Source organism: Heloderma suspectum, chromosome 9 (assembly GCF_057233095.1).
Source record: "Heloderma suspectum isolate Gila_16-S chromosome 9, 16-S_ref, whole genome shotgun sequence".
Classification (NCBI taxonomy): Eukaryota; Metazoa; Chordata; class Lepidosauria; order Squamata; family Helodermatidae; genus Heloderma; species Heloderma suspectum.
The window spans coordinates 32,294,010-32,309,588 of NC_139466.1; the positions used below are offsets into that span (position 1 = coordinate 32,294,010).

At 43.0% G+C, this 15,579-nt stretch overlaps 1 protein-coding gene across 2 annotated transcripts in view; it reads right to left on the bottom strand.

The window, feature by feature from the left end:
* Nucleotides 1–15,579, bottom strand: part of TENM1 (teneurin transmembrane protein 1) — a 438,805-nt gene that overhangs the window by 112,952 nt on the left and 310,274 nt on the right. For both annotated transcript variants that reach the window (XM_084814084.1, XM_084814083.1), the window contains exons 16-18: nucleotides 15,051–15,312; nucleotides 12,975–13,242; nucleotides 2,489–2,632 (exon numbers count right to left, since the gene is read on the bottom strand). In XM_084814084.1, coding sequence (XP_084670210.1) covers nucleotides 2,489–2,632; nucleotides 12,975–13,242; nucleotides 15,051–15,312 — 674 coding nt within the window. The remainder of the gene's footprint in view (nucleotides 1–2,488; nucleotides 2,633–12,974; nucleotides 13,243–15,050; nucleotides 15,313–15,579) is intronic.

A 15,579-nucleotide genomic window follows, 5' to 3' on the forward strand; every position in this document is an offset into this window, starting at 1 on the left:
CTGGCTTTAAAACTGGTATTAACCCTACTAGGAAATTAGTACAGGTACAATATAGGTACCTGTATTTTTCTCCCAGCAAGGATAACAGCACATTTAGATTGGGAAAACTGCAGGGGAAAAGGTTTACACATTGCCTCCTCCCTAGTGCTGCTACTTCAGTCAATGTTGGACCCTCCCCCCTCCCCCCAGTGCACACAATAGCTGCTTTCCACTAAAAATGAAAATGTTAGGAGATCTAATCTCCTGCATATCATGTAGGTTGGCCTTAAAACTGCTGAAAGCACTTTCTGGGCAATGCTGTATGAGGAAAACCCTTAGATCCACTAGATTATCCTCAAAATGGTACTATTTTATCATGCCCAGTGAAAGGGAGATGTTTGAACTATTGCAGCCAGATCAGATTGAATTTCCTAGTTGCAAAACTTCTCTTTTATTTGAGCAGAAAGAGGATCCAAAGTGGAGTCCCTTCCAAGTCCTGGTCAGATTAAGCTCTGCTTAGGGAAAAGAACCCAATGATAGCATATGGAAATACATAGCATTTTGCTTTGATTTGGTTAAAGTGATTTGTATGGGTAGAATCCAACTAAAGTCCTACTTAGCATAGACCCACTGAAGTGAATGGACTTAAATCAGTCATGATTAACTTAAGTCCCATTCATTTCAATGGCTCTACTCAGCCTTTACTAAGGCTTCAGTTGGATTCTACCCTTTGTGTGCACATGTAAGTGCATAAATGGATGAATGTTAATAATGGAGACCGTTAGCAAAGTATTTGGAGAAGTGGAACGGTGACTGAGGTGATTATGAAATTGCAGCCTAGAAATTGAAAGAATGCTGTTTGATGTGGGTGGGTGGGGGAAGCGAGATCGCATCATTATTTTAATTGCATTCTTGGTGTTATTTTTGCAAATACAGTTGACATTTCTCAACCTCTTGCCCTAGCAATTACGTCCAGATAGAACACATTATCTAGTTTAATTGACTGCTGCAAACTTTGGAAGAAAGAAATCTATACATGAGAAAGTCACTCAAACTGTATTCCTTTCAATTCCCCACATGTCAATATGTAACAGTGCAGCTTGGAATTCACAGTGATATTTTTAAGGCTTGAATCACAGCATTAACCCTAAACATATATTTTCCATGGCTCAAACTGATGAGAGAAGCTCTTGAGTTTTTAGTGGAGATCAAGTGGTAAATTATTTTTGACCTTTCAGCTAATGAAGTTTGAGAGTAAGGGCTTTGCTTTTCCCCCAGTGCTCAAATTAGGGGGGACAAGCAAAGAGGGGGTTAATGAAATCCACAAACCCTGTCCCCCGACTCTCCCAAATTGTAGTCTAGTCACACACACACACACACACACTTCAAGTCAATTCAGGTTCAAGCACTGCTGTCTTTTAGGAACCATATCTGATGGCTTTTATTGTCCCATATCTGATTTCCTATTCTGATCTACAATGGCCTTAAAATAGCTGCTTACAGAAACATTTCATTCTGGCCCAGCAAACATCAAATCCCTTCTAGTAATGAGACATTCAGATAAATAAGACAACCATGTTGCCTTTCCAGCAGTTATCTAGTTGCACCACGTTTTAAGGACATGGACAAACTGGACCCAGAGGAGGGCAGATAGGATGGTGGGGTCTGAAACACAAGTTGTATGAGCAACAGTTGAAAGAGCTGGGTATGTTTAGTCTGGAGAGGAGAAGATGAAGGGGAGACATCATAGCTGTCATCAAACAAGACAAGGGCAATCATGCAGAAGGTGGCGCTGACTTGTTCTCTGTTCCTCCAGAGAGCAGGACTAGAAATTGCAGGGAAGCAGACTTTGGCTGAACATTAGGAGAAACATCTTAATGGTAAGAGCTGCTTGACAGTATAACAGATTGGTGGTCTCCTCACTGGAAGTATTTAAACAGAAGGTGGGCAGCCATCGGTCAGGTATGCCGTAGATGCATTCTGCACTGTAGACATGCATTCAGCAGAGGGTTGATCTAGATTATGGGTGGGGAATCTTTTTCAGCTTGAGCATGAAACTGACACCCAGGAAACCTCCTGGGGCCCACATCATAGTCCACCCCCCTTCACACACATACACACACACACACGTACAAACATCCAGACACAGCTGTGGCCCTCCTGGCCCCTTGTATCACCATCTCCCAAGGAAGCCAGCCCCACACACCCGTTGCTTTCCCCCCAAATATACCAAGATACCTGACTGGTTTTCATACATGAATCATTTTTTTGTCTAGGTTATGTCCTATTCCCATTTCAATGATAGAGCCATTTCCTTACCTGCATTAATATACACGTATTCAGATTTAACCACGTTGATTTGGCACCCAGATGTTTTACTAAAGATCTTAAATACACATTAATACTTCCTTTATAGATTGTTCAAGTTCATAATTCTATTCATAATTTCCATCTTGACAAAAACCAACAACCCTTTCCATGCTGCTTTATTGATAATCAATGTACTTACCACTCTGTGTATTCAAAATATGGTGTTTGTCTAAGGACCAACCTCCGAGATTTGATGCATCCAACTCAAATCCTTGCAATATCACAGTCCTTTTCTCCCATAGAATCAAGTCAGGGCAAGTCTCATACTCATAACCTACTGACACTGCAAAGAGATAATCAAGAATATATGATTATAGGCTGGTTTTCCACCAGTTTCCTAGGGTAAGCCTATGATCAGTTAATTGGTAGTTTGTTCTGCAGAGTGTACTTTTATTCTTCAGAGGAGGAATGTTCTGTCTCAATAGTTGAGGCTCCCATGTACACTTATTTGGGAATAAATCCATGAAACCCAGACAGGGCACCATCAGCTAGGGATGTTCGGAATTGGGAAATCTGACTTTTTTTTTGGCTCAATGGAGTTCTGTGGCATGCCCAACTCACTTTGCATCTGTGAGCCAAGTTGCAGGCTGTTCCCCAAACTTTGGGAACTTTTCTGCACCTTTTTTGGGGACGTTTGCAGAAATTATGGGTGGATTTGGGCAAATTCAGCTGTAATTCATATAAATGTAGTCATAATTTGTGCAAATTACTCAGAAATTTGCAGAAATTGCAGCCCCCCATGAGCAAAATTCCCGGAAAATCCGCAAACTGGCCTGACTGGATACAGATTGAGTTGGGAGCTGCAGCAGGTACCAAAATGAAGTCCGGGGGCCCGAGCCTAGGAAAACTTGTTGACCTCCACCCCCCGCAATGGATTTCTCCAGAATCCCTACCATCAGCATATGGCATCCTTGGGCAGCTAATGGGTCCTGGGCCCTTGGCTCCCCTTTTAAAAAATGGCTAGGTCCCGGAGTTGCTGTTTTAATTCCCATTATTCCCTGGAGTGCTACTATGTTGAGGGCATTGTGGGAAAATAAAAGGTGGCTCCTGGACCAAGCCATCTGAAGCTAATCAGAGTGCAATCACCTGTTGCTACCACCAGGTAAGCCAAATGGGAACACTGATGTAAGAGGGTGCACCAGTGTCATCTGCTATTTGTAAAACTGAGAACAATCCTGATGTCATGACACATGACCAGCTGGGAACTTGCTTAGCCCTCTATGATAACTAGAGACCTCCCTGCACCCCCTAACCTCAGGGCCAGCATCAAAGGGAGGCATGTCTGGCCATTTGCCCAGGGCCCACAACCCAGCAGGGGCCCCTGACAGGAGCCCCCTGGAGCTACTACTCCTCTTCCCCACTGCAACCTGTTTGTTCACCTGCCTCTCACTCTGGTCCAGACATTGGAGGTGGTGAGGAGGAGGAATAGTAGATGCCACTGCCTTGCTTGCTCACTGACTCTCTGCCTAGCAAGCAAGTGGTAGTAATGATGAGAAAAAGAATAAGGATCAATCTCACTGGGGGAGGAGCCTGAGGGCCATCAGAAATCCAGAGCCATTACTTCCCATCCTCAAAAGCATTGGTGATGCTCACACTTTGCCATCCATCCATATTTCCTCTTGGGCAGACCCTATCACAATATCAATGGAATGGGAGCCACCAGAGGACAAGAGATTGGGCATCAAGTAACAAGGAAGGTTCAACCACTAGTCCATATTTCTGCTGATAATGAAATAAATCCAGTGGCCATGGTGTAGCAAGCCCCATTAGGCACACCGGAACAGCACCCTCCTATCCCTTCCTCAAACTAATCCCAAACCTTATTCCACCACCCTCCCATAGTGAATCTCCATCTCGGTGGCTCTTGTCCCTGAAAACTAGATCTCTATAGACCAGGGGCGGGGAATGTTTTTCAGCCCAAGGGCCGAATTGCATGTCAGAGGAGTTCTCAGGGGCTGCAATCCAGTAGTGAGTGGGCTCAAAAGAGGTAGAGTCAAACAATCAGCATATTTTAGCTTAAAGCTCATACTGCCAGCAACTTAGTCTTAGGAGAGGCATTTAGACTGGGGAAAAAACTGCACAACAGCCAAGAAATCACCAAATAATCAATGGTTGGGGGGAAATGGCATTGTGATCTGGGGAATTCTTGAGGACTGGATTGGGAATCCAGGAAGGCCAGATTTGGCCCTCAGGCCCTTGGTTCTGCACCCCTGTGTAGTGGAAATGTGGAAGACCATTGTATTTCGAGGAGTTAGAGGTGCACCAGTTCCATTGTCCATGTCTAGAGTGCCATTGTGCCTGTTGGTTGAGCTGATGAGCGGGGGTAGCTATGCTAGTTACCAGGGCTAAGGCCATTGATGTTGTGCTTGAGCTAGGAGATAAAGCTAGGAGATTGGCAGAATCTCAAGGCCAGCCAAGAGCACAGATGGGAGCTATCTGTGTTGGGCTGGCTGCCTGATAGTTGTTGAGTCTGGTTGTTTTCCAGTTTACAAGAATGTAGAAAGTACAGAGCCATGGGGCCATGTACAGAATGGGAGGATCAAGGGGAGAGTATATAATTCCCTGGGACTCTACCAATCCAGATCCTCACTGTAGGCTAAGACTGGTGTTACGGGGCAGGTCACTGGAGCTGTTCATCACTGCTCTTTTAAATCCATTCTGTCTGTTTTTCATGTATTGTCAGGCACCTTTCATTCCGTCGTCCACCCATCGACGAAATCGGATTTTTTTTGGTTTCTGAATGTGTGCAAATGTGTATTTGTGCAAAGTCGCACATGTGAAAATATGCAAATTCCCCCAATGCACATTTTCACACTTTAGCCTGGGGGAAATGCACATTTTTTTTTTTTGCCAGGTATTTTATTTTGTGTTTACTCTATGACAAAAATTCAGGAAAGTTAGAAAATGGGTCTGCGAGTCTGCGGAATCCATCTGACAGGAGAGAAGCCAGTCTGCTGCGGAATCTGTGGACTGGATTAATGAAAAGCCAAATTCATTTGGTTCCATTGCAGATCTCTCCAACATCCCTACTCTTTTCTGATTTGCTGTTCTCTGATAACAGTATGGGATTCCCAGTGACTTAAAGAATGTAAGTTTTATTGTCTGAATGCATTGTCTTGCTTTTTTCTTCCTTTATTAGCCTATTTTAGCTAAACAAACTTCTTTCCTTCACCCATTGGTGTGTTCACTGTCTCTCAGTGTCCACAAAAGAACCATTGCCTATTGACAAAACTACTGGCAAAACATCCTGCTGTAGACAAAAGGAAAAAGCAAAACTTTGCTGCAAATGATCCAGTTTTTTTTTCAGTTGCAAAAAGTACATCAGCAAGTATATATGCTGAAAGTCGCCTTGGGATGGCTTCGGCCCTGAAAGGCGGCCAAGAAAGATTTTAAATAAAACAAATGAACAAAAATAAATGCATTGGTAGCAAAGCTGTAGTGATGGTGGGTATGAAGTATGTATAATATAAAGCTGCAAAACAAGCAGCTTTATCAGCTACGTTGCTGATAAGAGGCTGAATAAGCATATTAGTGTGACTTTTTTTTTTTTTTAATGACCAGGAAAATTGACACTGTAGGTAGTCAGGTCAGGGATGGAAGTTACTGCATCAGCAGCTACTGCATCCTTTAGGAAGCAGTGGAGATTTTCCCTCCAACGGAAATGAAGAGAGACAACTCTTCCGAAAACACAAAAGTCAACCAGAACAGTGGAAGCCACAGAACTAGTCGTAGCAATGGAAAGTCGCTTTATGTGTGCCAGACTCTTTTCTGTTTCAGTCCCCTGAAGAAGGCAGAGTAAAATGGTTGCTGTTGGAACTGATGTATCATAGGTTCCCGAGCCTGTTACTGTGTGCCTGCTGGTAATGTGGCACATGCAGAGATGCGAGAAGTTTGTGTGCGAGATCTCTGGGAAGCTAAAGGTTATAATTGCTCTCCGGCTCCTGGAGGGAAGTGTTCAGGTTGTGAATGAGCATTTCACTTCCTTCATTGACACATGTGAAAGCTGTAACTCAGCTTTCCCCAACCTGGTCCCTTGCAGATGTGTTAGACTACAACTCCCAGCATCCCCCAGCCACCCAGGGCTTGGGAAGGTTGCTATAACTAGCAAGATTGATTTATTCTTCAGTAAGAAAACAAAAACATCTGACTTCTATAAAATATGGCAGGATTTTATTTTATATACTGATCAGGGACATTCACAGCAGTATTTGTCAAAGCCTTTCCTCAGTCTATGGGAAACAGACTAAATATAATGTGTTATGGTGAAAATTATAAAGAAAACCTCCAAGCAGCCTATAGATTCCACCTATGTCTTGGTTTGTAAGATAAAGGGAAAATATAATTCTAAATGTATAACCTTCTTTAAATAATTAGATTTACATCGTGTGTGTGTGTGTGTGTGTGTGTGTGTTTAATTTATTTGCTTCAATTTTCTCTTGTTGTTGGTTTGTTGATTTTTGTTTTGGAAAATTAACAAAATCTTTTTTTAAAAAAAGAAAGAAAAATAAATCAGTAAGAGCTGTCCTGCACATCCAGGAAGGAATAAAAATGCTGAAATCAGCTAGCCCGGTGCAGAGAAATGAGAGGAACATTAGAAAGCTGTTTTATAACACGTCAGGCTATTTGTCCATCTAGCGCAGTATTATCCTCCTGGCAGTTGCTCTCCAGGGTGCCAGGCAGTTAAAGTACTCAGGTACCAGGTGTTGGGAAAGAGCTCTTTCCTCCCTTGAGGGTGGAGGGGTTCTTAGCATGGTATCTAGCTATTCTCTTTAATCAACTAGCTAGGCTCAATAATTGATTAGATTCCCCCCCCCCCCAGCTCCACCAATTCATATCAACTCTGGAAGTGTCACAGCAGTGTTCTGCTTCCTGGGGACAGTGTTCTTTCTTGTGACATTGTTCTGTTTGACGGGAGGATACATGGATCGAACTCAGATGTTCCTCCTGCTCCCCTTCCGACGATTCATCAGTGCGGGAAAAGTGCTGCTCCTACGGGTAGAGTTGTCACAGCTGCTGATGTGTTGGGTTTAGGAGCAAATGCAAGGGGCTACTTCATCATACCTGCGGCAGACAGACCTCCTGTTTCATCTATATCAGGGAGCTACCATCCCATCTGCCCCCTAACCTTGCTCTCTCTAATCCATTACTTTGAAGCTAATAGATCTTGCTGGAAGGCAAAAAAAAGATGAGTATTCTCCATTTTTAATCCCCCCCCCGCCCCATCTTCTTTAGTCTAGAGCACTTGAGGAGAAAAAGAGTTTCTATGAAATTTGCTATTTCATTCCATGGCTGTTCAGTATTATGCAGTCATTATGGCATCATTATTTGAAGTGACTCTTTAATTTTACTGGAATTTTTAATGAGGAAACTTTCTTGGAATCAAAGGAGATAAAATAATTATATACGCTTTGGCTCTCTACCTATTCTCCCCCCGCCCCAACAAATCCTTTGCTGAGAAAAGCTGAATATGCATTAAACAAAGCAACCTTACTGGTTGCAAAAAAGAAAAGAAAAGAAAAAGCAGTGGAGATGCAGCCAGAAATTAACTATCAACCCAAATAAAATGCAAGGTGAACTCCACACAACACAACACACACAGTTAAATTGAAGCCAATGAAACATTGTTTATACTATTAACAGCCCATAATATTAAATAATAAAGTAACTCTTGTTACATTTTGAAACCCAGAATAAGTGGCATGGAATAGAAGGTACAAGTTGTGTAGCTGTGTAATGGGCATAAGTTGCAAAGCTAGAAAATAAACTTGCTCCACCAAAGAACATGTCAGATAAGAGAGAACTATATAACTGATATTAATATTTTAGCATATAAACTGTGTAGATATATTATATCAAGTAGTATACAAGTATTATAAATAAATAAAATAAATAACTGCATACTAATACAAACACACTTATCTGAGTGCCTGTGCTTACGTAGCCAAAACCACACTGCCGTGGCCAAAAGAGAGGTATTGGCAGATATGGAGTAACCCCAAGTAATGCACAAGAAAAGAAAAACTTAAGCAGGGGAAAACCCTCTGAACAGCCTTATTAATTGAACTGCATGGAATGTTCAAAGACTGAGAGGGACCCCCCCCCCCTCACCCTCCCCCCACAACTGCAGTGAGGGAAATGGAATGGCTGGAACGGGAGGACAGACAGACACATAAACACATACACAGGAAAGAACCATTGTCTGAACAAGTCACTCTCTGGTTGTCCCCAGGATTGGCAGTCAGAGCTATCTAAAGAAATCAGTGGAGAAATCCAACATTTTAAGGTAGCTGTGATTTGGCACCAATGTGTCCACCTCCTCCAACCAAAACGAAGCAGCAAAGAGAAGTGTTCCTGCTCTTTCTAACTTGGTTCTGATTTATTGTGGAACACTTTTTAAAACTAACCCTGCTAATGGCGGCATAGTGCATCATTTTTTTTAATTTGTGGGGACAGCGGGGGGCAGCAGTGGCTGCACCGGGAGGAGGCGTGCACCAGGGGCTACATGCAGCCTAGAGGGCACCTGTTGCCCGCCAGTGCAGTAAACCACAGCTTGGCATTATGTCTGATCTCAGCCAGGGGCTGTCCCCAGAACCTAGCCACCTATTTCCAATTCCAAGAGTAGGAATTTGAGCCAAAGAGATGTTGCTTACTCAGCCTTCTCTTTGGCTTCAAAGCCACTGCAAGGGGAGGGAGAACTGGGCTCTGAGACAGCATGCCAAAAGGTCTCAAGCCCAAATCTCTCTTGAAAAAGACTGCTTTAAATGTGAACGGAGGCTCTGGATTTATTTGGCCCTGAAGCAGTTGTTATTGGCCAGAATCTGGGAGTTCTGGGGGGAAGAAATGGGACAAAAGACTCTTGTTATTAACGTTGTCCCCTTTCCTTCCCCTCCAAACCAAAATTGATTGTTGTGGTGGTGTGGGCAGGAAGAGTTAACAGTGTGTGTTTTTTAAAGTCACCTTTGTCCCTCTTCCTTCCCTGGTTTCCTCTAGTTAACATTTCAAAAGGTACTATGAAACTTTTTACAGCCTTCCCCAGATGGCAGTATTCTGCCCAATTTATTATTTTCATCATCTCTGTGGCATGCACAAAGAGGTGTGCATAGATGCCTGAGGGACCAACAGGGTAAAACATGTTTTTCAGATGTTGGTAGTCTTGACTGCCATATAGAAGAGTTAACCCAAGTGGATTGCATCTGACGTTTGGCGGTTGGATACCCAGGCACAAATGCACTCCAGAGGTAGAACATGCAGGGATGTTCAACAAGGAAATAAGAAATTGGGGGTGGTAATAAGAAGGGGAGCAGTGCACCTCTTATACTGAGACATCTGCCTGAACGTAGCTTAAGAACAATTCAGTTCTGTTTACATATTGGCCACAGGCCATAATAGAAATGCAAAAATACAATACAAAAATGATGGAAGACATCATTTATATTGAACCCATTGTTACAACAGGCAAGAGGTGGAGTCAACCAACGTTAGTTTTCATTATAGCAGTCATGGTAGCAGAGATATGAGTTTCAACGAAAAAAGCACAAGATCTTGATAATGCTAAGGCATAAGCTGGCGACTTCATACCTTTTGGCATCTGTTAGCTTACAAGACGTCAAGAGAGGGATGTTTCTTGCAAAACATCAGTCTTTTGAAGAACTGGCTATGTTTTTTTCACCCAAGAGGAAGGGCAACCAAACCGCAATCAAAATGATCAAGGGGCTAGAACAATTCCCCCACAAGGAAAGGTTACAATATTTGGGCCACTTTAGCTTAGAAAGAAAGGTGAGTAAGGGAAGAGATGATAGAAGTGTGTAAAATTATGCATGGGATGGAGAAAATGGGTAGGGAGAGGTCCCCCCCACCATAATACTAGATCCAATGAAGCTGAATGGTGGGAGATTCAGGACAGATAAACAGAAGTGCTTCTATATGCAGCACATCATTTAACTATGGAATTTGCTACTGCAAGATGTACTGATGGCCACCGCTTTGGATGGCTTTAAAAGAAGATTAGAGAAATCCATGGAACCTACTCATACACTATGTTCAACAGCTAAGGTCCTCCTCTAAGGGCGAGAAATGTAATAAATAAATAAATAAATAAATAAATAAATAAATAAATGGGAGATAAAGCTATCAATGGCTACTGGTAATGAAGGTTATAAATTATACCTCCATTATCATTGGCAATATGCCTCTGTATGCCCATTGCTTGGGAACATGAGCAGAACACTGCTGTTGTATTTATGTCTTGCTTGCTCCTGGTCGGCCACTGTGTGAACAGAATGCTGGACTAGATGGACTCTTGGTCTGATCCAGCATGGCTGTTCTAGTGTTCTTAAGAGCAGCACAGGGATACATTTCTTTCTGGCTGAAACTTGAATGAGACCCAATGAGGTATGTACAAGATTCCCAGTTTTTCCTATGACACAAAAACATACACAAGCAGCACATGAGACATGGGCCAATTTCCTTTCCAAAATTAATGTTGGTATCATATTTAGCTTTAGAATAAAGTAAGAGAGAATTGGCTTCCAAGTCAGGGCAGGATCAGGAATGACTCCCATTGACAGGAATCCAGATGGAGCAGGAAAGACTAAGCTGCACTGACTGGGCTTTTATCCTCCCCGGTGGCCTATTCCCCCCTTTATGTGCCAGTCAGTTAGGTTTTTCCTCATACTGCATCAAAAGTAGTCACTACCTGCTGGAAAGAAAACAAAGCTAAACCAGCAGGATGTATTTCACAAACATTTTTATGGCTCACAGTGTGTGTGTGTGTGTGTGTGTGTGTGAGAGAGAGAGAGAGAGAGAGCGAGAGCGAGAGAGCGAGAGAGAGAGAGAGAGAGAGAGATTGAGAGCGAGCGAGCGAGATATTGATTTTCTGGGCATGTTTGAAAGGGTACAAATATTTGCACGGTGAGATGGGTCAAGGCTTCTCAAGGAGAGTAATTTAGCTTCCATTGCACTCACTGATGGCAGCACAGAACCAAATCTAATTGGCTCCATGACATCACCACATTCTGCTTCTCTCTCTCTCTCTCTCTCTCTTTCTCCGCCCCCTGTCCGCAGCTCATCTGCCACCCACATCCTGTAAGTTTGGGAGCTCACAGGTCCGTGTTAAGCTGATTTGTATTTTTAAATGCCTTGTTTTAATTTACACATTTATTCCATTCTGCATATCTAAGGGTTCCCCAAGGGTGTAGAAACCACTGGCTTGGGGCTTTTTTGGGTGGCCTTGTCCCCCTGTCCCCCACAACACTCAAACTCCCAAGTTCGCTATTAGATGGAACAAGTGCAACCAAGTGTGTATCCTCCCCCTCTTGCAGGAGAGCTCCTGTTCAGTGTTCCTGCCAACCAGCCACGCCCTCCTCCAGGACAGAGTAAGCTCTAAAAAGCTCAAGCAGAGCATTCCACTCCTCCCACCCAGTATTCCATTCTTCTTTTCCAATGGGCATTTGGCATTCTGTGGCTACTGAACATCCTCAGTCTTTGTTGGGCTGCTTTCCCCACCACCACCTTTAGGTCGGGGTCCCCAGCCTTTTTTGACCTTTGGCAATTTGAGAAACCGCTGTGGGCACCACCACAACATGCCTAATTAGTGGACCACTGCTTTGACATCTGCCTGTCACATCTATGGATCTCAGGCTGCATCTTATTCAGCAAAAAACATTTGTTTCATGTCTATTGTACACTGCAATGTCTCTTTAATAAGGGATAGTCTAAGTGAACTAAATGCTGGTGGTGCAATGCATCTAATGCTTCTTTTAAACATATGTTTTGGCAGTGTCGAATAGTTGCTTCTTTTTGGGGGGAGGTTATTACACAGACAAATTTTGTACCAGAACAGTCTTTAATATTCACTGATGTACACGCTGTTTTAAATTATTGACCTGCTTCATGGAAATTAATAAATGGTCAGTGTAAATGGGTTTTCCACACCCTTTTGACAGCTAAAAGAATTATATTACAGCACTGGAAAGATAAACACTCAGCTCCAGTAATGCAATGCCTTGGGGACTTTACAATGCTTTCAATATTTAAATGGGTGGTATATCGATGCCACCTTCAAATGGATACTTATTCGGATATTTCATCTGCTTTTGTTGATGCCTATGTATAACTGATAGAAAGTTGATACATTTCATATGTATACACTGCTATGGATGTATACAAATCCATGTACATATATTAAAAAGGGAAATAAAAATGTAATGTTTAAAAGGATACATCCCTCTTGTTTCTCAGTAGCTCTATTTCAGCTCCAATCCAGTTGGCACTCACCACATAAGTTTGCTATTATAGCAGGGGTGGGCAACTTGCGGCCTTCCAGATGCTTTGGCCTACACCTCCCATCATCCCTAACCATTGGCAATGCTGGCTAGGGCTGATGCCAGTTGTAGGCCAAAACATCTGGAGGGCCAGAAGCTGCCCACCCCTCTATGAAAGGGAGTGATGAGAATGGTGATTGTGACCATAAAATATATCCATCCTTAATATTGCATCGGCTTACAGGAACAGAAAAACTTGCACACACCAGGTAAGTCAGATTAAATAGACATATTCAGAAATGCCTGTTATATGTGTAATGTATCCACATTGCTAATTATTATAATAATTTCAAAGAGGCATACCCATTGCTTCTGCCAAGCCAGAGACTTTTTGGCCATAAATATCGGTCTTATTCCAAGCAAAGGTATAGACCAGGTTAGTAGCAGCAGGAAACCATTTCTGAGCCAGCCTCCCTTCAATGGTAATGGTAAGATGTACTTTTGTCATTCCGGGCGGGATGGTAGAATGTGTCAGAATAATACGCAGCAAGGTTTTATATCCTGATGTTCGGCTGCTCAAGTAACTGAGCTTCACAAAGCTGGAAGGGATGGGTATATCCTCCTGGACCACCTGAAAAAGGATGGCCTATGTTAATGTTGCAGCAAATCATGTCAGAGAAAACTCCATCAGGCTTCTTTGGTGGCTTAGCTCACGCATTGCCCAGGTGCATAAGCATCACTACAATGTCAAACGAGGTGGAGGACTTTGGCCACAAATGCTGAGACAGCTTCTCACAACCAGCTAATATGTTCAGTGAAAAGGAGCTTCTTCCACAATCCATTATGCTCGGGATAGCATGGTTGTGATGGTACAGTGGTGCTAATAACTTCAAGTCCAGTGGAGGCCGGTGGCTCCAACTGTGGTGGGGGTATACATCCATTCTAGGTTTCAGTCAGAACCAGCCAGAACTCTAAAGGAGCTGTTCAAGGTGCTGAACCCTATCCCCAAACTAGGTTCAGCATGTTGGATAGCTCCTCTAGAGTTCTGGCTGGTTCTGACTGAAACCCAGAATGGAAAGGCTAGATTACTGCAATGCACTCTACGTGGGGCTGCCCTTAACACTGGTCTGGGAGCGTCAGCTAGTACAGAATGCAGCACCTCAGCTGTTGTTAGGAGCTGTCCCTTTTCAGCATGTCATTCCTTTGCCGAGAGAACTGCACTCCTGTCTATCGACTACCGGGGCAGGTTTAAGTTATAAAGCCCTTTATGTTATAAAGCCCTAACCAACTTGGGACCAGTTTTTCTGAGAGAGTGCCTTCTCCCTTACTAGCCTGCCTAGTCACTAAGGCCATCAGAAGAGGCAGTCCAGGTGTACTGGCTCCCTGTCTGTGGAACTCCCTGCCTATTGATGTCCGGCAGGCAGCAACATTGTTTTGTTTTTGGTGTTTGTTGAGGACATTTTTGTTTAAACAAGTCTTCCCTGATTAACTAACCATGGTTCTATTGTTATAATCTGATTTTAAATATTTTAATTCTGTATATTGATTCTGTTTTCTTTCTTTCGTTGTTCAGCACTCGGGAATCCTATTGGATGTAGAGCAGTATATAGATCTTGTAAATAAATAAGCAAGCAAGCTCAGGCACAAGTCAATGGAGACTTGACAGAGTTTGCAATTTCAGCATATGAAATGTGTGGTGCTCAGGGAATTTTCAGGAACGTTACTGTTTCTGAGTTCCTCCTTCCTTCCCACTGAGTTTTCAGCTGCCATCTCTATCATGCATCTGGCATCCTTACTCAATGCCCAGATCTTACCACTCTCTCAAAGAGCAGGAAGGCACAAAACTCAATAAGTACATCATAATCATGCATGATTGTTTCCCACTCCAGACTAATTTCTAGCAGCCGTCTAGTGTTAATATACATGGAATTCATTGTTATAAGACGTGGTGATGGCCACTGACTTCAATAGCCTTAAAAGTAGTTTAGACAAAGTTTTATCAATGGCTTCTAGTCTTGATTGCTAACCAGAACTTCCCTGTTTGGAAGCTGTATGCCAATCAACGCTAGTTCCTGAAGGTGGGGGCAATAGTGGGGCAGAGCTATTGCTTTCACACACTTCTTGTGGACTTCTCAAAAACTCTGATTAGGGATTGCTGGAAACATGATGCTAGGCAAGTTAGATCTTCAGTTTGCTCCAGTAGGACTCTTCACATTTGCCTAACACACGATCGCTTTAGCTGCAGATGCACCAATCATTCCTTACGCACACACTTGCTAAGTAAATAGCACATAACATCAGACGTTTATCAAAGCTACTCTCACAATAATTCATAACAAACCTATCTAATGTGTATCAAAAATATTTATCAATTCAAATGTCCTCCAACGATTTGCTATGATCCTATCAATAATATGACTCTGTTTCCACCTTTCTTACCTGTAGCTCTGGTATGATTGTTCCCCTTTCTGGACATGATCCTCCAAATGATGTCAGAGGAAAAGGGAGGACGATAGGATTTGGGCTGATAAAGTTACTGATGTCACAGGTTGGTGGTTCCACCTCTATTCTTTGCATGACTACTTTGTCTACCACAATAAACCTGTTCCAGGACAACCAAAGTGTCCTTTTCACAGAAAGAAAAGGAGACCTGTCAAACACCAGGGTGACCGAGATGCCTCCAAGAGCCACGAGGTCAAAACTGAAAAGACAAAACACAACATTTTATCTTACTCTGATCACATACAACTTCAGAAATACCCATTTGAAAGCCCATGTTTCCAACTTGACCTTTGAGTTAAGCAGCTTCAGTGTTACTATTCCTCTCCCATCTAGCTGCAATGTTTTAAAGTTAAGACGCTGAACTGCAGACCGGAAGGTCGGCAGGACAGTGGTTCGAGACCCGAGTCCTGCGTGACGGAGTGAGCTCCCGTCTTCAATCCCAGCTTCTGCCAACCTAGCAGTTCGA